Source organism: Staurois parvus, unplaced genomic scaffold, assembly GCF_062004578.1.
Source record: "Staurois parvus isolate SC_StPar_1 unplaced genomic scaffold, SC_StPar_1.0 ptg000715l, whole genome shotgun sequence".
NCBI lineage: Eukaryota > Metazoa > Chordata > Amphibia > Anura > Ranidae > Staurois > Staurois parvus.
Genome location: NW_028318511.1, coordinates 3101715 through 3125732, shown reverse-complemented (window position 1 = coordinate 3125732; position 24018 = coordinate 3101715). Strand labels below are relative to the sequence as shown.

At 42.2% G+C, this 24018-nt stretch overlaps 1 protein-coding gene across 1 annotated transcript in view; it reads right to left on the bottom strand.

Annotated features, from left to right (window-relative positions):
- Positions 1–24018, bottom strand: part of LOC149445617 (mucin-2-like) — a 207833-nt gene that overhangs the window by 10377 nt on the left and 173438 nt on the right. Inside the window, exons 34-36 of the mRNA XM_089653503.1 lie at positions 6641–6681; positions 6418–6546; positions 1504–1602 (exon numbers count right to left, since the gene is read on the bottom strand). Coding sequence (XP_089509629.1) covers positions 1504–1602; positions 6418–6546; positions 6641–6681 — 269 coding nt within the window. The remainder of the gene's footprint in view (positions 1–1503; positions 1603–6417; positions 6547–6640; positions 6682–24018) is intronic.

The following is a 24018-nucleotide window of genomic DNA, read 5'->3' as shown; positions in this document are numbered from 1 at the left end:
CAACCCTGATGGGACTATACACTCTCTGGTACTCACGTAGCATCAAAGTCACATCAAAGTAGTGCAGGAACCTTTATGTGTCCAAAGTCACATGTTAGGGTTAAGGGCTAGGGTTAGGGTTAAGGACTAGGGTTAGGGTTAAATTGTGGTAATTGTTAGGGTTAGAACGTTAACCCTAGTGATTACTGCTAACCCTAACACTAATGATTATCGCTAACCCTAACCTTAATGTTTACCACTAAATCTAATCCTAGTATTTAGCCCTAACCCCAATCCTAACATTTAACCCTTAACCCTAACATGCGACTTGGACACATAAAGGTTCCTGCAATACTTTGATGCTACTTGAGTGCCAGAGAGTGTAAAGCTGAATCAAAGTCGCATCAAAGTTGCGCTACATAAACAGAACTGTCATACTTTCCTTCTAGCCAAAAAAATTGACTTTTGATACATAAAGTTTCCTGCATTAATTTGATGTGAATTTGATGCTACTTGAGTGCAGGAGAGTGTAAAATCACATCAAACTCGCACTACATGAACATAACTGTCATACTTTACTATCAGCCCAAAACAAAACAGCAAAAAACTTCAAAAACACATAAAAAATGTGAGTGTTCAAAAATGCAAAATGTGGTGAAAAACTCATTGAGTGCATATATGTGAACCTAGCCTTAAAGTAATATTTTTATAAACGGGTAATGAGACTAAAAAAATTACTTCCAGTTACTTTTGTCAAAATGATCTGTAGATTTGGAGATGCAGCCAATTGCATTTATAGGTAGCTTTAAATTGTCCCTAAATAATCAAGTTAGCAACACTTCTATCAAGCCTCCCTATTGATCAGTGAGGTACTCAATCATTTTTAAGTACCAGTAGGAAAGCCTTTGAGGAAGGAAGAGCAGGACCTAGCATAATCTTTCAGGAAAATTCAACATTTCCATGGAGTTCCAGCTGCCTATATCTCTGACTCCACTGATTATTTTATCTCATTGTAGCTAATGCCTGCGTATACATTTTTTCATCAATGCTTGCTTTTAATTGCCCAAGTTTGTAACATGTTTACTTAAATTAAGCTTGCACTGAGATGAATATAGAATATATGCCATTGCTAATCTCCTTATAAGAATACTAGATACCTGGCTTTCTATGAATTAAATTGAGTCACTGAACACCATGAATACACATCAAAGTGAGAACAGTTTTGCCTACATGCTTGGGGTTGATGACTTGGAGTATTTGGGCTTCTGGATCAGAATGACAGCCAGCAAATGTCATTTTTCCAGGGACAGTCAGCAATGACAGCCCCATATTCTCTCAGTATAGGTCCCCTTTAAGAAGACTGACTCATTTTTATATTAGCAGCAACCCTAGCTTTAGCACAGACCCAAGACCAAATTTAACAGGTTCTAGTAATAAAACCTAACCCAGTTTTTTATGTACTAAAAAATAAAGAGACTAAAGAGATTAAAAGTCCTTTGTGTGCAATGAATGTTCACCAAATACCTGCAGAGTAAAGAGAGATCCATTGGAGGCAGTCACAACACAGGATACCTGGACACACACTCCACAACAACCATTGCTTGCTTCTTCATAAACAAATCCCTGTACAGTGAAGACCAGTAAGCAAAGTTATCCATATGTACAGGGTGGATACATACAGCACTTCAAACAAATGTAGTCAAATTAATACTAACCTTTGTGAGAAGACAAAAATAATTGATAATCACCTTTCAGCCCTGCATTTGGCAAAAGAATTAGATTGAGTTTTAACCCAATGCTCTGAGACCCCGCTAAGTGATGCAGGATATAATTGGGCTCACTAGTTGCATTTGCGGCTTTGCGGACTCCCACCAATTAAGTGAGATCAAAGCTGTGAAGATGGCATGTTTGAAGTTTCTTCCCTTATTTCACATATGGCCCTCCATCCTCAACATTGTAGGTTTCCCACTTCCAAACCACGTATACACAGCCTCCTGTGCGATTACATATTTCTAGCCAGGTCAGTTGGATATCGAAGATTAAGATTTAACTTAATATGAGAGTGTAACCCTAGAATAAAGGCTACAAGAAGCTACCAAACCAGGTAAGCAGTTTAGTACTCGAAAGTGAGGAATTAAACATTTTCCCTGAGCATGTTAAGAGGAGTAGCACGCTTAGGAAGTCATGAAATCTAGAAGGAATTTGTCACTGAGAAAGGGGAGAGTTCTTGTTGCATACTGGACACTTTCACCCCTTTCCTGCCCATTTTCAGCGCTGTCACACTTTGAATGACAATTGCGTGGTCATACAACACTATACCCAAATGAAATTTTGGGTATAGTTATGGGCACTGTTATGCTGCACTATTGTACATGGACTGGCACTGATGGGCACTGATATGCTGCACAGATGGGGTTGCATTGATCAGCAGGGCACTGATCATCAGTGCTGATTATCAGTGAAAATGTCCCCTGTCACAGGAAAACAGGTCTTAGTTTTTCCTTTCTTCAGACAGTGACAACGCTGAGGAAAGGAAAAGCTGACAACTGCCATTTATCTACAGATAATCAGCTGTGATTGGACACAGCTGATCACATGGTAAAGAACCAATGCCATACCCTGATCAGTGATGCGCTGTGTCTGAGGGACACAGCTCACCACCAATCGCCGTGCTGTGAAAGGCCCACCCAGCCATCAATTTGCTATTTGCCGGCCGGGTACCAGTTAATATTTAAAGTCTTCACGCCGGCTGAACGCAAATGTGCGGCCTCCTGGCATCTGGGCCTAGACCCAGAGCGGCCGCACATTTGCGTTCTATTAAAAAAGGACATATGTGCCGAGAGTGGGCGCCCTGCATGCTCCCAGCACACATGTTCGGTACTCACAGAAAGGTCCTGATCTCCTCTTTTGATCGGGACCTTTACCGATAATGTGACTGCCATGATGGCGCGTCACAGCGGTCACATGACCCTAAACCCCGCCCCACCTCCTGGCTTCTGGAACTCTTAAAGGGCCGGGAGGTGCTGGTGTGAAGGGGTTAATGTATACTTTGTGACATTGCTGCTAAAATGGTGTAGCACAGATACAAAGTATGCTTTCTTTAATTATTACCTAATAACAATCATTAAAAAAAATATGTTCAGAAACTATCATATACAATGTATGCAATTGGCTTGTGTATGTTTAAGAACAGTGGTGTATTTAGGTTTTGTGCTGCCCTAGGCAACACAAAAATCAAACCCCACCCCTCTCCCCGGCAGAGAGCGAGTCTCACACTGACCAAATCCCCCCCCCCCTCCTGCAGAGAGAGCCTGACAGTGACCAACAACACCCCTGCCCCATCCCCCCTCCACCCGAGAGAGCCTTCCACTAACCCCCCCCCCCCCCCCACGGCGACAGACAGAAAGACACTCACCTTTATATCTCTGGACATCCCCGGGAATGGCAGTTAGGCTCTGCGAACACCATCAAGCAGCCCGCAGCCTCTCTCGGATCCCACATGGTCCCCATGCCGCATATGTCCCTTCTTCCAGGGTGCAGTGCTGCCCCCCTAAAAAATGCCACCCTAGGCAAATGCCTTGTTTGCCTTGTGATAAATACACCCCTGTTTAAGAACCTACACTATATTGGCAAAAGAATTGCGACCCCTGCATATAAACGCACAAGAACATTATTTGCATCCCAGTTTTAGTCTGTAGGGTTCAATATTGAGTTGGCCTGCCCTTTGCAGCTATAACAGCTTCAACTCTTATAGGAAGGCTGTCTACAAGGTTTAGGAGTGTGTCTATGGGAATGTTTGACCATTCTTTCAGAAGCGCATTTGTGAGGTCAGGCACTGATGTCGGATGAGAAGGCCTGGCTCGCAGTCTCCACTCTAATTCATCCCAAAGGTGTTCTATTGGGTTGAGGTCAGGACTCTGTGCAAGCCAGTCAAGTTCCTTCACTCCAAACTCGATCATCTATGTCTTTATGGACCATGCTTTGTACACTGGTGCGCAGTCATGTTGGAACAGGAAGGGGCTATCCCCAAACTGTTCCCACAAAGTTGGAGCATGAAATTGTCCAAAATGTCTTGGTATGCTGATGCTTTCAGAGTTCCCTTCAGTGGAACTAAGCCCAACCCCTGAAAAACAGCCCCACAACATAATCCCCCCTCCACCAAACTTTACACTTGGCACAATGCAGTCAGGCAAGTACCATTCTCCTGGCAAGCGTGATTCATCACTCCAGAGAACACGCCTGCACTGCTCAAAAGTCCAGTGGCTGCATGCTTTACACCATTGCATCCAACGATTTTTATTGTACTGGGTGATGTCAGCACCTGTGGTAGTGAGCCCTTGTAGATAGTCAACTTGGAGTTCCCCAGGGAGCAGAGTCTAAGCCCCAGCCTGCTTCTTTACCAGAGCCCCTGATGGTGGGGATGGACTTGCAGCAAGCTGGGACCAGGTCGCAGCCCCTGGGTACGCCCAGCTGAGAATGAGGAGACCGCTGGCAGGAGCAGAGTACAATGGGAGGAGACAAACAGAAATCCGATAGACTAACTGAGGTCAGGACGGGTGGAAAACAAGCACAGTCAGAGAAAAATGTCATTACACGAGTAGCCAATGCAGGATACAGGCGATAGCAACACACAGGAGCTCAGACAACTAGGAAGTTGCTCAGGCAAAGTGGCCTAGACTGAGCATGTCTTATATAGACAGGCAACCAAGGAGGCGGTCCAGGAAGTGATGGAAGGGAAGGAAATAAAACCCAGAGAACAGCAGATGACGCCCATAGGTGAGCACAGACAAACACACATGTAAAAGGGATCAGGAACAGCACTGCAGCAAGGAAGTAGAAATACACAAACAAGAAACTGCAGGCTAACTTGTGACAGGTGATGTAAGACTTGGATGCAGCTGCTTGACTATGGAAACCCATTCCATGAAACTCTCTCCGCATGTTGTCGTGCTAATCTGAAGGCCACATGAAGTTTGGAGCTACTTAGCTATTGACTCTGCTGACAGTTGGCAACTTCTGTGCTCTTCAGCATGTGCTGACCCTGCTTTGTTATTTTACATGGCCTACCACTTCATGGCTGAGCTACTGTTGTTCCCAGTTGCTTCCACTTTGTTCCAATACCACTAATAGCTGACTGTGGAATATTTAGTAGCAAGAAAATTTCACGGATGGTCTTATTGCACAGGTGGCAACCTATCACGGTACCACACTTGAATTCACTGAGCTCCAGAGAGTGACTCTTTCTTTTACAAATGTTTGTAGAAGCAGTCTGCATGCCTAGGTGCTTCATTTTATACACCTGAGGCCATGGAGGTGATTGGAACATCTGCATTTAATGATTTGGAGGGGTGTCCCAATACATTTGGCAATATAGTGTATGTTGACAGACTTTGGGCTAGTGTCAGTTTGATCAGTTTTAAGTCAATCTGAGATGCTTCTAAGATCATTCAGAATTCAGTAGCATGTTCATTTGCTCTGCAGTTAACCTTCTTCTGACCTGCATTTGACCTACTGATTTGCATGGGTATGCAAACCAATTTAAAGTGAACAAAACTGACACAGATCCCAATGCAGCTACTGTATTTTCCGGCGTATAAGACGACTGGGTGTATAAGACGACCCCCTACTTTTCCTGTTAAAATATAGGGTTTGGGCTATACTCGCCGTATAAGACTACCCCTCTTCCAACGCACACCAAATAAAAATTAAAAAACATCAGATTGGATTTCAATATGGTATGGTATTCCAATGATGGGGCACGATTCCTTGCTCTGACACCAATGATGGGGCACGATTCCTCGCTCTGACACCAATGATGGGGCACTATTCTTCCCACTGACACCAATGACACTTGCTGACTCCTGTTCCAGTATGGTACTGCTGTAGCCAGCATATGCGATTGCAGCAACACCTCTGCACTGCACACTTACCGGCTCCCTCACTCGATTTTCTTGGGTCCGCTCGGTTCCGCCTCCTCGCCCGTGATTGGCCGCCTGTGTGCCTTTCCTGAGCTACAGTTCTGGTGGCCAATCACCGTTGAGGAGGCGGAGCCGAGCGGCAGGAGTGAGGGAGTGGCCAGAGTGACTGAAGGAGCAGCGCTTCCTGAACTGGATCGTCGTGGGAGCCAGGTAAGAGACAGCAGCCCTCTGCCCACCCCTGTAGTTAGTGTCCCTTCCGTCAGAAGGGGGGGGCGGCGGCGGCACCACGCCGCCCCCCTAAAACGTGCCGCCCTGACTTTTACCGGCGTATCAGACGACCCCCGACTTTTCAGAAGATTTTCAAGGGTCAAAAAGTCGTCTTATATGCCGGAAAATACAGTTATAAAGAAGAGGTTTTGTGTCAGACCATTGCCTGCACAGAAACTCTGATAATCACATGAGAAATAGCTTAAAGATTTTTATAATTACATTTTTATAATTACAATTATATTGCACTTACCAATGGACACTTTTTCATGCAAATAATAGGGTTACAAGTCATTTTATTAAAACCAGACTGGGAGTCTTTAATGTTTGAGCATCTGCAAGTCTGACAAGGTGGCATATCTGTCCAGATTAGTTTACCAACCTGTGAAGACATGAGAAATAATTTAAAGGATCTCTTTAGCTACAAACACTCAGATAGACATGAATGTCCAACAGATGGGTAGGTCTAGCTTTACCTGGTACACAGTCCCATTGACTTTGCAAACATTCATGGGCTCTGTTTGGAAAGAAAGTGGTATTTTTATTAACTTTCCTTACTCAGATGTATTTATTAACTGCTACTAAAGAGTAAAAATAACAATGCTAATATATGGCATATTAGTGGAGGAAGTCAAAGTAAAAATCAGTTATGCTATATACATACAGTAATAAATATACCCCCTTTTAACTTTTTTTGTATCAGTGAATTGGTCCCTGCTGCCAGCTGAGAAAATCTCCCTGCCAGTTGTTTATGCTGGGAATTTAAATGGCTGACAAGGCTAAAACACAAACTTATGGCCAGGAAAGGAGCCACTCAAGATCTTTTGTTTCTCTCTGATGATTGACGTATGCACAGCCTTGGTGCTGTGTAATTGACTGGCACTTCTGTGGGTTGGTCCAATGCTAAAGGAAAAATCAGATCACATGAAGTTCCTGAAGATATTTTTTGGAAATCAGATCCTTCCAGAGACCAAGCTCCCTGCACCAACAAAATGCCTAGCACTCCAGTCTGACAAGCTGGCATCCATTGTCAGGAATCTTCAGAACATGGGAAGAAAGAACTTTTTCAAATCAATTGCTGGATCCTAAAACCACCAAGCCAGGGACAGCCTGGTCCTTTGTGTCATCCAGAATGGTCTGTCCAGAGACAGTACTGACTTGACGCACAAGGAATGAATGTTGTGATGCAAATGCTTGACGTGGAATTGAGCAAATCGAACTGACTCAATTAAGACTAACATAAGCCCCAAGGTCCTCATGCAGAAGTGGAGGGTCAGACCACTTCTGGAATAAAAAAAACACATAGCATGCTTGTTATACTCACTGTGGAACCTAAGGGGTTAAACCTCCGCATTGTGTAAAAAGGCTGTTTGACCCTGTCTTCTCTGATCCTCCCCTTCTTCTACTGTCCCCAATCCATCTGCTGATAGTACAGAGCTCTAGGAGGCACTCTGCACACGCTCAGTTCAGTGGTGTATTTTGCTTTTGTGCTGACCTAGGCAACACAATAATCGGGCGCCCCCTTTCCAAATGAGAGAAAGAAAAAGAGAGAGGGAAAAAAAGAAAGAGAAAGGGTGAAAGAGAGAGAGAGCGAGAGAGAGAGAGAAAGGGAGAGAGAGAGAGAGAAAGAGAAAGGGAGGGGGAGAGAGAGAGCTGTAGAAAGAGAGAGGCGTTGTACAATTGTTACCCTCCCCTGGCAGTCATAGAGAAGCTGTCATAGGAGCTGTGCTGTGCCTGAATGTCTGCTCTCCATCTCCTTGGTGATCTCGCTGCAGGCAGAACCAGGGGGAGGTGGGGTGGGGCTGGAGCATGGTGGGGAAAAAAATCACCAATCACCCAGGGGGAGAGGAGTGGAGGACAAGTGACAGCTGGGCGGTGCGACAATGCTGCCCACCTTAAAAATGCCACCCTAGGCAAACACCTTGCTTGCCTTGTGGTAGATACACCACTGACTCAGTTTAGTGTGTATAGCTAGAGAGTTTTTTTCCTTTGGGAAAGTGCATGTGATCAACTCAGGGCCAATCAGTGTGCTGTCCAGACGGGGTCAGGGGTTATGCAGCCTCATTGGACAGTCAGGGCAGAATGAAAACTCATCCTACTAGCTTTGACTAGTGCTCAACTAGAAGTCACAAGACTGCTATATACTGCTGATGAGAAAAGGTATTTAGTTTATATTTACTAAAATAATTACATTTCCATGTTCTGTGTACTGTGGGAGACCAGATATAGTGAATGCAGGGTCCTGGGTTTAAAAACACTTTAATATATCCTAGTGAGTGTATATTGTAATACTGGAAGTGTTGACACAACCATAATTTAGGAAAACAAAAGATATATGCAAACAATATACTGATGTGTTTACTTAATATGGTATTATCTTTCTAGGTCATTCTAAGGATATTTCCAATCTAATCAATGTGGTGATATATTGTCCCTGTGGACAAATATAATGTATAGGCAGTTATTTTAAGTTTCCCAAGTCAATTATGGTAGGCTGATAAAAATGTTATGCTAGATGTCCTTAAAAGAAATGGTATACCTTAACAAAGAAGAATCACATGTTATTAGTTATTATGAGATAATTAGAATTTGGTAACAGGAAAGTACACTTAATTTGAATATTGCATTTACAGTTTATTACTATTTAAGATTTGTATAACTAATGGTTTATTTCTAGGGGAAAGAACATAAGGAAGTATCACTGAAGTGTCAATTGCTTGTGTTTATCGTTTTTTGATTGCATTAAATTGCATCAATGCCCTTGTGTGAAGCTTTCGTGATAAGGATGAGCTTCAGATTCAAGATTTGGACTTGAGTTTGCTATAAAGGCATGACTTTTTGTACTTTGACACACAGGTGAAGAAACTGGCAATTATTGACTAGTTCGCCTACCTGCCCAAATCTCCAGATGATGTAGACTGAAGTCTGTCATTTAGCGGTGGTATCACCCCTGCTGCAAAACAACATATCAGCATTGGCTTCTGTTTTTAAATAAGCTGGCAGGGATCCTGCGAAAATGTGTCCAATTACATCACTCTGGATCCTTGATAACGTGCTTACATTTCAGAAGTGCTTGGAATCTATCATTTGTATGGAGAGTGGAGATGGGTGAGCATTGTCAGGTGTCACTCATCATGATCGACATCGATCTACATCTCTGCATGATGTGATTGACTTGGGTTTACAGTGGGGTACATTGTTTATTTTTTCTAATAAAGATCTTTTTTCCATAGTGTGGGTATTTTTACTTACTATTTATTTTTTGTAAATGATTGCCAAAGAGTACTATTCAGATTTGGGCCACCTACTGGCCACCATGCCAATAAAAATTATAAACAATTGAAAGGAGATGTTTACAAAGCAGTGGCACCATTCAAATGTTTCTAATTTTTATCCAATGATGCCACAGCTGTGGATGGACTGTCAAAATGTTTTTTTGCCTTCAAGAGCTATGAATTATAACTTCGCTAGGTACAATGTTGATTATGAAACATTCTTGCGGTGGCTTTTCTTAATTTCCAAACATGTAGCTTATTGATGTTGCACCTCAGAAGAGAAATCAGAAGAGGTATAAGACCCTGACATCTTTAGATCTTTAAGGTGTCTGGCTTTTTCCAGAATAATGTCTCTGTTCTTGTAGTAAAGTAATTTCCGGAACAATGTGTGGGGTGTAGCAATGGCAATGGCAATTTGTTTGGAACTTTATGTGCTTTTCCTACTGAGACAGCACATAGAGGTATGCTAATATCAGCTCCAAACATACCTTTGAGAAAATTCTTTATGAACTTAATATTGACATTATCAAGGTAGACAGCAAGCACAGAGCACTGGCGTTAGTTAAACCTCAAAGACACCAATTTATTAAGCATAGCACATTTACATAGTTATATAGTTGAATAAAGACACCAGTCCATCTAGTTCAACCTGTGTGGGTGTGTGTGTGTTCATGTCAAAAACATTACCTGTATCCCTGTATACTGTGTTTCTCAAGATAGCTGTCCAATAGATTTTTAAAACTATCGATGCTTCCTGCATCCAATTGTGGAAGTGAATTCCACGTCCTTACTTTCCTGACAGTGAAAAATCCCCTACGCAGTTTAAGGTTAAACCGCTTCTCCTCCAATTTCATCGAGTGCCCATATGTCTTTTTACACTCCCTGAGACTGAATAGTTTATTCTCTATACTAGAATCACCATTAAAATATGTGTAGATCTCTATCAAATCCCCTCTCAAGCGTCTCTTCTCCAGGGAGAATAAGTTTAATGTTTGTAGTCGTTCCTCATAACTGAGGTCCTCCAGTCCCCTTATTGACTTTGTTGCCCTTTTCTGGATTCTCTCCAGTTCCAGCACCTTCCTCCTGAGGCTTGGATACCAGAACTGGACGGCATACTCCAGATGTGGCGGAATCAGAGTTTTGTAAAGTGGCAGAATTATAGTTTTATCTCTTGAGTAAATTCCCTTTTTAATGCATGCTAATATTTTGGTTGCTTTGCTTGCTGCAGCTTGGCATTGTATGCCATTGCTAAGCTTTTCATCTACTAGGACCCCCAGATCTTTTTTCATCCTGGATTCCCCCACAGGTTCTCCCTATAGCAAGTAATTTGGGTTCATATTTTTAACCCCCAAGTACATTACTTTACATTTTTCAACATTAAACCCCATTTGCCATGTGTTTTCCCACCCCATTATTTTAGTTAGGTCTTCTTGTACAGTATCTATATCTTGTTGTGAAATTATTGCCCTACTTAGCTTTGTATCATCAGCAAACTCTGAAATTGAGCTATTTATACCAACCTCTATGTCATGTATGAAAAAATTATACAGAATTGGTCCCAAGGACAGAACCTTGTGGTACCTCACTTACCACTTCAGACCAGTCTGAGTACTCGCTATTTATTACCACCTGTTTGATGCACCCCTGTAACCAGTTCTTTATGCATGAACAAACCCTATGGTCCATGTCTATAGATCTCAGTTTGTAAATTAAACCTTGGGATTTTTTTTACTCACCTCTGCTTTGGGACTACAAAGTCTGTTTTAGCAGCCCTGATTGCTTTCTTTTACTTTTTATTGCATTCCTTGTACTGTTGGAATGCAGACAATGACCCCTCTGCCTTATATTTCTTGAAGAACATTTTCTTTTCTTGATATGTCCTTTTACAATAAAGTTTAGCCACCCAGGTTTAGCCTTCACTTTTTTATATTTATTGCCCATTGAAATACACTGGATAATACCTTTTATTTAAAATGTTTTTAAAGTATTCACATTTTTCCTCAGTGTTCAATGTTTCTAGGATTTGGTCCTATTTAATACCTTGTAGTATTGAGCGTAGTTTAGAAAAGATGGCTCTTTTGTGTTTTAGTACCACCCATGTGCTTTGTTATCTTGTGATTTATGCTGAATGTAATTATCCTGTGATCACTGGTTCCCAAGTTGTCCCTTATTTTCACATCTGTGACCAGATCTATGTTGTTTGTAATTATAAGATCTAGCAATGCGTTCTTTCTAGTCTGGGAATCCACCAATTGGCTCATGAAGTTGTCCTGTAAGATATTTAAGAAATTACACTCCTTATATGATTGAGCTGTTCCTTCTGCCCAGTCAATGTCTGGATAGCTGAAGTCCCCCATTGTGATGACATTGCCCTTCCTCGCTGTCATTTCTAACTGTGATAGGACATCCACCTCCTCCTCATCCTTCAAGTTAGGGGGCCTGTAGCAAATTCTCATTATTATTTTGTCACATGTCTCTTCTTCTTTGGAGTTTCATCCACAGGGATTCCACCACACAACACACCCCATTTGTAATGACATCTCTCAGGTTCACTAGCAAATCACTTTTGATATACAGGCAAACCCCTCCCCCTCTTCTACCCTCCCTATCCCTCTGATACAAGGAATACCCCTGCATAGCTTCTGACAAATCATGTGAGCTGTCAAATCAAGTTTCTGATATTCCCACGAAGTCAAAATCTTCCTTGTTTCTCAGCAGCTACAGTTCCTGTGGTTGTTATTATATTTTGCCAACCCACTCACCCTGGCTTTAGGTATTATGATTATAGTACCCTTTGACCTTCGCTCGCTGATTGCTATTGTTTGCTATGATCCCTCTCCCCTGCCACCTAGTTTAAAAGCCCCTCCAACTTTTGGCCATCCTCTCCCCCAACAGAGCTACACCCTCTCCATTAAGGTTCAGTCTGTCCCTACTATAGAGCCGGTATCCGACTGAAAGGCCAGCCCAGTTCTCTAGGAACCCAAAACCCTCTTTCCTGCACCAATTCCTCAGCCACTTGTTAAATTCTCTTAGCTCCTGCTACCTCTCTAATGTAGCTCAAGGTACAGGCGTTATCTCTGAAAATTCCACCCTGGAGGTCCTTTTCTTCAATACAGCCCCTATGTCTCTAAAATAATATTTTAGGATGCTCCACCTTCCTCTAACTTTGTTATTGGTACCAACATGTACCATGAAAGCTGGGTCCTCCCCAGTCCCACCCAACAATCTGTTCATCAGATCCATGATATGCTAAACCTGAGCTCACTCAGGGGTTTGGGCAAATCTTTCAAAGCAAGTGGCAGCCACTTTGATTCTATCTTCCCCTGTTGTGAGAGGTATGACGCAAACACCATATTGGAGAGCTCGGTTCCTCATGGCTCTTTATTGTGCTTGGTCATGGCAAATAGCAACAATAACCACACCACTATACAGAGTAATTCATATTTGAAGATGGGGTAAATGTACTCTGGGCAGCTACGATCATTCTGTTCCAGCATGGATACCTCAGGAAGGCTGGCGGGACACTGAGCATACATGTCAGCTCACATCCGTGTCTAAGCCACGCCCCTGTGGAAATTTTGATTACTTAATGTGTTACATATACAGAAATGACACACACTAAACTATTTATCAAAGAGAAAGACTGTGCTATGGTTAAATTTTAGTTCTGCTCACCAAGCTATGTGGTACAAAAAACAAGTGCAATCCTTACTGGCAAGTTCACAAAAACTTTAGTAGTGAAAGTAAATACTGATGCTAAAAGCAAACAATATAAAGTGTTGAATTCACAAAAAGGATGGACCACACATTACTTTATTTTGCAAGCTAGGAGTGAAATGTGTTCCCACTGTAAACCTTTATTTAATGGCATATTGATATGCAAATGAATCCTTATATTTCAGTAGTCAAAGTTCATGGAAGTAGGGTGTGTTGTACATTAGTTTGGAACTGGCTAAAATAATTGAATAAAGAACAGTCTCCCAGGAATGTAAGTTCAAGAGCTGCTTCTAATTGTCCTTGATAGGTAGAGGATAGTATACAAGAGGCACTGGCTTAATTTACTGTACATGTTTTGTTAAATGTTGTCATTAGCATTGATTTATTCTAACCTGATCATCTTTAGTATATTTAATCTATTTTATTCATTAATAATATGAAATGCTTGCTAACTACACCCACTCACTGCCTTCATCTAAGATTCTGAAAATATCTACTTTTATGTTTTTGTTTCTCTTTTGTATTCATGCACGATTGTATGCAAGGCATCTAAACATATCACCACCTAAAGAACAAAGACATTAACAAAACCATCTCTGGAGGTACAAATGCAACAGCTTGACCTCACTTATCTGGGTTCCACCATAAGGATATCAGTCTGCTCTTCCAAGGCTGAGGAGTAAAAAGTCAGGTTCCTACCTATTGATTACATTATTCCACACTTCTTAAATTGAAGGGTGAAGGAGCATTGCAACACAGCACTTATAGATTGTAAATGAGGTCATGGAGGTTTTCTGCTTGCATTTTGCATCTTTGTGTCACACCACTTTAATCTACCTTGGTATGTTTGTCCAACTGGATGAAGAGTCTGCCTTCATTTAAAGTTCAAGAAGGATGAGGATGATGTGGTGATCAGGAGGTCAGCCTTTGGGTTTTAGGAATGTGTACAAAATGCTTGATGAAGGACATAATTTCAGACAATGAAAATTGGTGGGAACGTATTGGATTTAAAGACTCACAAGGCTTTTTCCTTCATTTTTTGAGACTCTATTTGCTATATTGTTGTGAAGCATCCCTTTGCCTGACATGTACTTTTTTCTATGTTGCTTAAATATCTGGTAACCTTTTCTTTCCATTTTCCCAACCCCTATTAACCTTGTGACTGCCTGTATCTGTTGCATGTCAGTATAAACAATTACTCATCAGATACTACCCTTGGTAACAAATAGGTGTTCACTTATTCTAAAATATCCTACAGATTGTTTTCCAGCAAAACCCACAGGTTTTCTGTGTCCTTCATAGATGAGAAAGAAGAAATTTTAAGCTATGCATAGACTTAGGTTTCTATTTATAAAGCAAAGAATGTGACTTTCACAAACATTATTTGATGAAGAACCGTCCAAGTGCATGTGTTTTAAATGGGGATGAGCAATATTCTACCAGCAAATGTTTTGTGAAAGTCTTCATTGTGGAGAAATTCTTCTACCAGTAAAGGTTATTTACAAGAAAATGTTTTTTGTTTACCATTCCCACTTTCACGTTTTGGAGTGTACTTGCCAAACATATAAAGTTGAACAGTTAAGTACATTTAGAATAGAAAGTGCATTTTTTAAGAAAGACTGCAAAACCAGAACAAACTGATGAAGTGGACCAAACTTGTCTTACATACAAAGAACAAGAGGGAGATGCTTGTTTTGCAAGAAATTATAATTGTTATTGGCCTAGTGGTGACCCCCATTATGCAATCAATTTCTAAATTACAATTTTGCAATTATACAAATGTGCAAATTTCAAATAATGTTAAAAAATGTGCTTAAAAAAAAAACTAGCTGTTTTGTTTGCTAACTGTACACTGACCACAGGGCATGCACATTAGTGTATAGTCCAAGCCCTTTACTGATATCTATAACAATCCAATAATAGAGCCTGGGGAAATGTAACTTCAGCGTTCAATGCAGACGTTACATCATTGCTTGCCATCAAATTGCCTCTCCAGCAAGGAAAACAGTGAGCAGCACTGCAATGATATCTTCAAATTTCACTCTCAGAGTTCCTTAGTTATTTCATACTGCAGAATTACAGCTATGAGCTTCAAGGTACAAGAACTCAAGTCAACAGGCACATTTTACTAGAGTACCACTTAAGCATCGTTGCATTCTCTAACTGTTATGGGTTATGTTAAAGACAACTTGTGCCCAGACTATGCACACTAAAGTATTGACATGTTTTGAACAATCAGTAAAATTATTTTGCAACAAGCCCTAATTTATCCCAGAACCTATAGGCATTATGGAGAAATGAATCTTCAAACTTGACAACAAAGGCACTGAAATGTCAGCTATTTTCTATGCAGACCATAAACTTAACAACCTGCCAGTCTTCTAATGTAAACACAGAACAGCTTTTTTATACGTTAGAAACAGACTGAAACCTGACTTTAAAGGAAAATTTTACCTTTTAGAAAAAAATATGCACATTTTTTTGCAGGTAATACAATGTGAATGTATTATTTTTGTCTGTAGAAGCCTGTAAACCATTGCACCAGTGATCAGCAGATTGCTGGTGCTATGCAGATCTCCTGCAGATCTGTCAATATATCTGTTTGCTCATACGGGATGTGCAAGCAAGCAAATATACTGACAGGAAGAATGAATGAACTACCACAGTGCTTCACAGCACTTTAATAGTTCATTGAAGACTATAAGCTGACAGTCGCTAAGGCTATTTGGACTCTTTGTCTCTTATTCACAGGTGACATGGCAGTGTGGGTGGTGCCCCACACAGCCACTTTTTGACAAATTTGACATCTAGTGAGGGAGGAGAAGATCCCCCGCTAGCTGTCAAAGCAGGGATTTGGGGGGAGTGGGAACCAGTCTGATCGTAGCATGTTACATGTTACACTCTGAATATGGGTACAATATGTAACATGTTGCGAAAGGTGAACTTATCCTTGAACTTATCCTTATCCATTGCTGTGGCCTTTGAGGATGTTTGAGAATCAGTTAGTCCACATGCTGCCAAAAAGGTCAGAGGTGGCTTGTTTAACCTATAGACACCAAGCGCACACAAATATGCGGTGTCTCGGCATCTGGGCCTTGACACCGAGCGGCCGCATATTTGCATACCATTTGAAAATACATATGTGCTGAGAGCGCACGCCCTGCACGCTCCCAGCACATATGTCCATGACTCACAGAAAGGTCCCGATCTCCCTTTGCGATCAGGACCTTTTCCAATCATGTGACTGCTGTGACAGCGAATCACATGACCCTAAAACCCCGCCCCATCTCCCGGCTTCTGAAACCTCTTAAAGGGTCGGGAGGTACCGGCTCAAAGGGGTTAACCACTTGCCCTCTAGAAGATTTACCCCCCTTCCTGACCAGATCATTTTTCGTGATACAGTGCTGTGTTACTTTAACTGACAATTGCACGGTCATGCAACGCTATACATAAATTAAATTTATGTGATTATTTTTTACAAATAGAGTTTTATTTTGGTGTTGATCACCTCTGCGTTATTTATTGTTTACACTATAAACAAAAAAAGACTAACAATTTTGAAAAAAAAATATTTTACACTTTTTGCCTATTAAACATATCCAATTAAAAATTAAAAAAAAACTATGTCTTTGCTAATAAAAAGTTCCAATAAATTTACCGTATTTTCCGGCGTATAAGACGACTTTTTACCCCTTGAAAATCTTCTCAAAAGTCGGGGGTCGTCTTATACGCCTGTATACGGCATGCTGACACTTTTTAGGGGGGGGCGGCGCGGTGCCGCCGCCGCCCCCCCCTTCCAACGGAAGGGACACTAAGTACAGGGGTGGGCAGGGGCTGCTGTCTCTTACCTGGCTCCGGTCCCACGACGATCCGGTCCAGGAAGCGCGGCTGCTCCTTCATTCGGTTCAGCAACTGGATGTTCGCGCAGCTGCTCGGCTCCGCCTCCTCACTGGTGATTGGCCGCCAGAACTGTAGCTCAGGAAAAGCACACAGACGGCCAATCACCGGCGAGGAGGCAGAGCCGAGCGGCCCCATGAAAATCGAGTGAAGGAGCGGCCGGTAAGTGTGCCATACAGAGGTGCTGCTGCAACCACATATGCTGGCTGCAGCAGCACCATACTAGAACAGGTGTAATTCTTGTCAGTGGGAGGAATAGTGCCCCATCATTGGTGTTACTGATACCAATGATGGGGCATTATTCCTCTCACTGACACCAATGATGGGGCACTTTTCCTCCCCCCCCACTGACCCAACGATGGGGCACTATCCCCCCCCCACTGATACCAATGATGGGGCACTATTCCACCCCCCACTGACACCAATGATGGGATACTATTCCTCCCACTGACACCAATGTTGGGACACTATTCCGCCTACTGACACCAATGATGGGGCGCTATTCCTCCCACTGACACCAATGTTGGGACACTATTCCTCCCACTGACACCAATGTTCGGACACTATTCCTCCCACTGACACCAATGTTAGGACACTATTCCTCCCACTGACACCAATGTTGGGACACTATTCCTCCCACTGACACCAATGATGGGGCACGATTCCTCCCACTGACACCAAAGATGGGGCACTATTCCACCCACTGATACTAATGATGGGGCACTATTCCTGCCACTGATACCAATGATGGGGCACGATTCCTCCCACTGACACCAATGATGGGGCACGATTCCTCCCACTGACACCAATGATGGGGCACTATTCCTCCCATTGACACCAATGATGGGGTGCTATTCCTCCCACTGACACCAATGTTGGGACACTATTCCTCCCACTGACACCAATGTTGGGACACTATTCCTCCCACTGACACCAATGTTGGGACACTATTCCTCCCACTGACAACAATGTTGGGACACGATTCCTCCCACTGACACCAATGTTGGGACACGATTCCTCCCACTGACACCAATGATGGGGCACGATTCCTCCCACTGACACCAATGATGGGGCACGATTCTTCCCACTGGTGTGCATTGGAAGAGGGGTAGTCTTATACGGCGAGTATAGCACAAACCCTATATTTTAACAGGAAAAGTAGGGGGTCGTCTTATACGCCCAGTCGTCTTATACGCCGGAAAATACGGTATATTAATTGGTTTATGTGAAAGGTATAGCGTCTACAAATGGAATATTGGAATTTTTTTGTTTTTTTTTTAATATACTAGTAATGTCGGTGATCAGCGACATATACTAGGACTGTGGGACCTGGCTAACTGCCACTGACATCTCCAGTGACACTAATACAGTGATCAGTGGTAATAAAAAGCACTGACATTGTACTAATGACACTGGGCAGGAAGGGGTTCACATCTGGAGGGTATATTTATGTGATTTTGTCCAGTGAAGCCGCCCTGTAGCAGTACATCTGCTGTGGGGTGGCAGGTACGTGGTTATTTTATATAACTGTATTATTAGAATCATGTAATTTCTCCACAACAGCACGCAGACTAGGAAATGGGGCGAATTACAATCTAAACATGTTCTGCAGAACTTGTAAATTAACTGATGCAGTGAATAAAATCTCTTTTCCTACACTGTCCAATCAGCAGGATGAATGCGTGTCCTTGACCAAACTTGGTTCTTTCAATGGAGGCCAAGAACCAGAAGTCAGATAAAATAGTTTCAAAATATATATTTGGATCTGTGAATACAACTGTGGAAGCAGTTTATCGTTCATTAAATTTAATGTTTTCAGGATTTGATAAAGCAATAAAAAATAAGGAAGGCTTACTGCATTTAAGTCTCATACAACATTCTCCCTTTGAAATTTCTAGAACAGCTTCATATCCCAGTTGGCATGATAATGTTGGGTATATGCACTGTGCAGGGTCACATCCTGAGGGGAAAATAAAGAAATATTTTTTTTTTCCTCACCATAATAGGTAAATACTTACAGTATGCACAAACCACTATATATTAATTTTACATCCCAATTACAGTTTAGGTGAAATGTGTTTTAAAGTATATTTACGCCCTCACCTTGTTAAACAACTCATTCAGTCTAAAATAAAAATGAAAGGCAAAACATTTGTGCTCAGATATAGAAACATTATAAATACCCTTTTTATTCCTTGGGGAAGGAGAAACAGCAGTGCACTGAACTTCCCAATGAATGGCTGTGCAGAGGGGGGTGTTTAAGCAGAAGTCTTTAAAGTCTTTACTTTAACTGGCAATTGCGTGGTCATGCACCACTGTACCCAGATGAAATGTATATAATTTTTTTCACACAAATAAAGCTTTCTTTTGGTGTTATTTGATCACCATTGGGATTTTTATTTTTTTTAATATAAATGAAAAAAGACTGAACATTTTGAAAAAAAAACCCCAATATTTTCTACTTTCTGTCGTGAAATATATCCAATAAAGTGACATTTATTTATATATTTAGGTCAAAATCTATTCTGATACATGCCTTTGGTACAAAAAAAAATTACATTAGGTGTATATTATTTATTTTTTGTGAAAGCTATAGAGTCTACAAACTATAGAATATATATTTAAAAATTGATCAATCCTGATGTACTGACTGCCTGATTTCTAGAGGCCCTAAAATGCCAGTATAGTACAATTACCACTCAAATGACCCCTTTTTGGAAAGTAGACAGTCTGCAGTATGGGGCATGGCAAGTTTTTTGTCACAACATTTTGGAAAAGGAAGGAAATGTAAAAATTTTCCACAATTATTTTTACACACTGTCACCAGTGCAGTACAGCAACACCATAAGACTGGTGTGGCAATGCTCATGGATACTGAATAATGGCAGTATGTAAAAAAAATAATAATTTTGTATTCAATTTTTTAAACATTTTTTATTATTTTTTTAACATTTTTTACACCCTGTCATCAGAGTAGCTCAGTATCACCATACTCTGAGTGTACTCAGAGTACTCTCACAACATTCCTACCTTCTCTGAGGATTGCAGTAATCTATCGGCCTCCTGGACCAGTGTCCAGCTTTCTTGCTGATTTCTCTGTCTGGCTACCCTACTTTCTCTCCTCTGAAATACCCACTATCATTCTTGGAGATTTTAACATCCCCATTAATGTGAACAACCCGGCTACATCCCAACTCTTCAACTTAACCTCATCATTTGCATTAGCACAATGGACACAGTCCTCCACTCACTCTGATGGGAATACATTAGACCTTGTTTTCTCCCACCTTTGCACTCCCTACAAATTCACCAACACCCCCTTTCTTCTTTCTGATCACAATCTCATCACCTTCACAGTGTCCTCATCTTCAAACACCTATCCCTCCAAGCAGCAAACAATTACCCGCAGAAACCTTCACAACTTGAACCCTGTTCCTTTCCACTCTGCAACTGACCACCTCTATCACAGAATCTCTCCCCTGTCCTGCCCTGAGCTAGCCACTGCTGTCTACAACAGTTTGCTTTCATCCACACTAGGCTCACTTGCTCCTCTAACAACACGAAGCATCAGGCCCCGACCATTACAACCTTGGCAGACTGACAACATCAGAAATCTTAAACGACATAGTCGTACACTGGAGAGATTGTGGCGTAAGACCAAATCTCAGCAAGCATTCACCCTATATAAATCTGCTTTCTTAACATACAATTCCTCCCTCCATGCTGCCAAACAAGGCTACTTTGTCACTCTCATCAATAGCATGTTATCCAGTCCTCGTCGCCTCTTCTCTACTTTTAACTCTCTACTTTCTCCATCTTCACCTCCACCTAGTACCCCACTCACTGCTCACGAGATTGCATATCATTTCAAAAACAAGATTGATGCAATTCTTAGGGGCATCGCCACTGCACAGACATCCATCCCACTTAACATACCTTATACTAAACCTCCCTCAACACTCTCCTCTTTTGACCTTGCTACTACTGAAGAGGTCACTAAGGTTTTCTCAGAAGCCCGTCTCACTACCTACCCCCTGGATACTGTCCGCTCACAACTACTACAGTCACCCTCTTCTTCCATCCTATGCTCCTTCACTCACATCTTCAATCTCTCCCTCTGTAACTGTGCCTTCCCCTCCCCTCTAAAGAATGCACACATCACTCCCATACTTAAAAAGCCCTTCCTGAACCCCACCAACCTGAACAACTTAAGACCCATCTCCCTGCTCCCGTTTACCTCTAAACTCTTAGAACGCTTAATCTACAATCGCCTGAGCTCCTACCTCACTGACAACAACCTTCTTGACCCTTTACAGTCTGGCTTTTGCTCACTACACTCCACTAAAACTGCCCTACTAAAACTCACAAATGATCTACTAACTGCTAAAACCAATGGCCACTACAACATAATCTTACTAGACCTCTCTGCGGCTTTTGATATGGTTGACCATCCCATCCTCCTCAAAAAAACTCCACTCTCTTGGCCTCCGAGACTTTGCTCTGTCCTGGTTCTCCTCCTACCTATCGCAGCGCTTCTTCAGCGTTACTTATAACTCTGGCTCCTCCTCTTCACTCCCTCTTTCTGTAGGGGTCCCTCAAGGTTCTGTCCTTGGACCCCTACTCTTCTCCATCTACACCTCCTCCCTTGGTCACTTGATAAACTCCCATGGCTTTAAGTACCATCTCTATGCTGATGACACACAAATCTATCTTTCTACCCCTCACTTCACCCCTTCAGTCTCCTCTTGCATTACTACTAAGTGACATATCGGCATGGATGTCACTCCACTTCCTCAAACTCAATCTTTCCAAAACTGAGCTCTTAGTATTCCCTCCAGCCCGTGCCCCCTCCCCTGACTTCTCCATCAAGATCAATAACACAACCATCAGTTCCTCCCCTCATGCCAGGGTGCTAGGTGTAATCCTAGATTCCCATCTGTCCTTTCAGCCCCAAATCCAATCGCTGTCCAAATCTTGTAGACTTCACCTACGCAACATCTCCAAGATACACCTGTTCTTAACCTCGGAAACTACTAAGCAACTTATTCACTCGCTTGTTTTCTCTCTCCTTGACTATTGTAACTCCCTCCTCATTGGCCTACCTCATCGCAGGCTATCCCCTCTTCAGTCTATCATGAATGCTGCTGCCAGACTCATCCACCTTACTAACCGTTCTGTATCAGCCACCCCTCTCTGCCAATCCCTCCACTGGCTTCCCATTGCCCAATGGATAAAATTCAAAACATTAACAATAACATATAAAGCCATTTATAACTCTGCCCCAAATTACATCACCAATCTTGTCTCCAAATATCATCCAAACCATACTCTCCGCTCCTCGCAGGATCTCCTGCTCTCTAGCTCCCTTGTCTCCTGCTCCCATGCTTGTGTCCAGGACTTCTCCAGAGCTTCCCCCATCCTCTGGAACTCTCTACCCCAATTTTTCAGACTATCGCCTACTCTGCTCACTTTTGGGCGATCTCTGAAAACCTATCTCTTCAGGGAAGCCTATCCTGCCCTCAGTTAATAATGGAATCTTCTACTCTTCCTACCAGTCCATCCCCCACAGTTACTACCTTTTGTACCACTAGCCTGTCCCTCCTAGATTGTAAGGTCCAAGGAGCAGGGCCCTCCTATCCCTCTTGTATTGAACTGTATTGTTGCTGTATTGTCTTCTGTTATATTGTAAAGCGCTTAGCAAACTGTTGGCGCTATATAAAGCCTGTATAATAAATAATAATAATCAGGGATGAAGATCACTATATAGGCAATAGCTTTAGCTGTCATGAATGGGTTAGAACAGCTTGCTTTTCATTGTGATCCTAGTTTGGCTAAGCTAATCACATGGTACAAGTATTATTATTATTATACAAGATTTATATATCACCAGCAATTTGCGCAGTGCTTTACAAAATGAAGGTAAACATTACAGTTACAATACAATTTGGTTCAAGAGGAAACAGAGGGCTCTGTTCGTTAGAGCTTACAATCTAGGAGGAAGGGTCGAGTGATACAAAAGGTAATAGCTGTGGGGGATGAGCTGATGGAGGAAATAAATGGCGGTTTACTAGTTAGAAGCAGGATAGGCTTCTTTAAAGAGAAAGGTTTTCAGGGATCATCTAAAGGTGGATAGATTAAGAAATAGCCGTACAGATTGGGATAGGGAGTTCCATAGGATGAGAGAAGCCCGGGTGAAGTCCTGGAGGTGACACAAGAATTAGAGAGCAGAAGGTCTTGGGAGGATTGAAGAGAATGGTTTGGTTGATATTTTGAGACCAGGTTGGTGATGTAGCTGGGGTCAGAGTTGTGGATGGCGTTGTAAGTTGTTAGTATTTTGAATTTTATTCATTGGGCGAGTGGAAGCCAGTGGAAGGATTGGCAGAGAGGGGTAGCAGACACTGAATGGTTGGTAAGGTGGATGAGCCTGGCAGCAGTATTCATGATGGACTGTAGGGGGGATAGCCTATGTAAAGGTAAGCCAATGAGGAGGGAGTTGCAGTAGTCGTGGTGAGACCAGGGATTGAATTAGGAGCTTTGTGGTATCATTGGTTAAAAAGGGGTGTATTCTGGAGATGTTGCGGAGGTTGAGGCAGCATGATTTAGACAAGGATTGGATGTGGGCCTGAAAGGATAGTTCAGAATCCAGAGTTTCACCTAGCACCCTGTCATGCAGGGATGGGTTGATAGTGGTACTATTGATCCTGACCAGGAAATCAGGAGAAGAGGCATGTGGGGGAGTAAATATTATGAGCTCAGTTTTGGATAGATTGAGTTTTAGGAAGTGGTGTGACATCCAGTCTGATATGTCTGTTAGTAAATCGGTAATACGTGGGGAAACTGATGGGGTGAGCTGAGGAGTAGAGAGATTTGTGTGTCATCAGCATAGAAATGGTATTGAAAACCATGGGAAGCTATCAGCTGACCCAAGGAAGAAGTGTAGATCGAGAATAAGAAAGGTCCCAGGA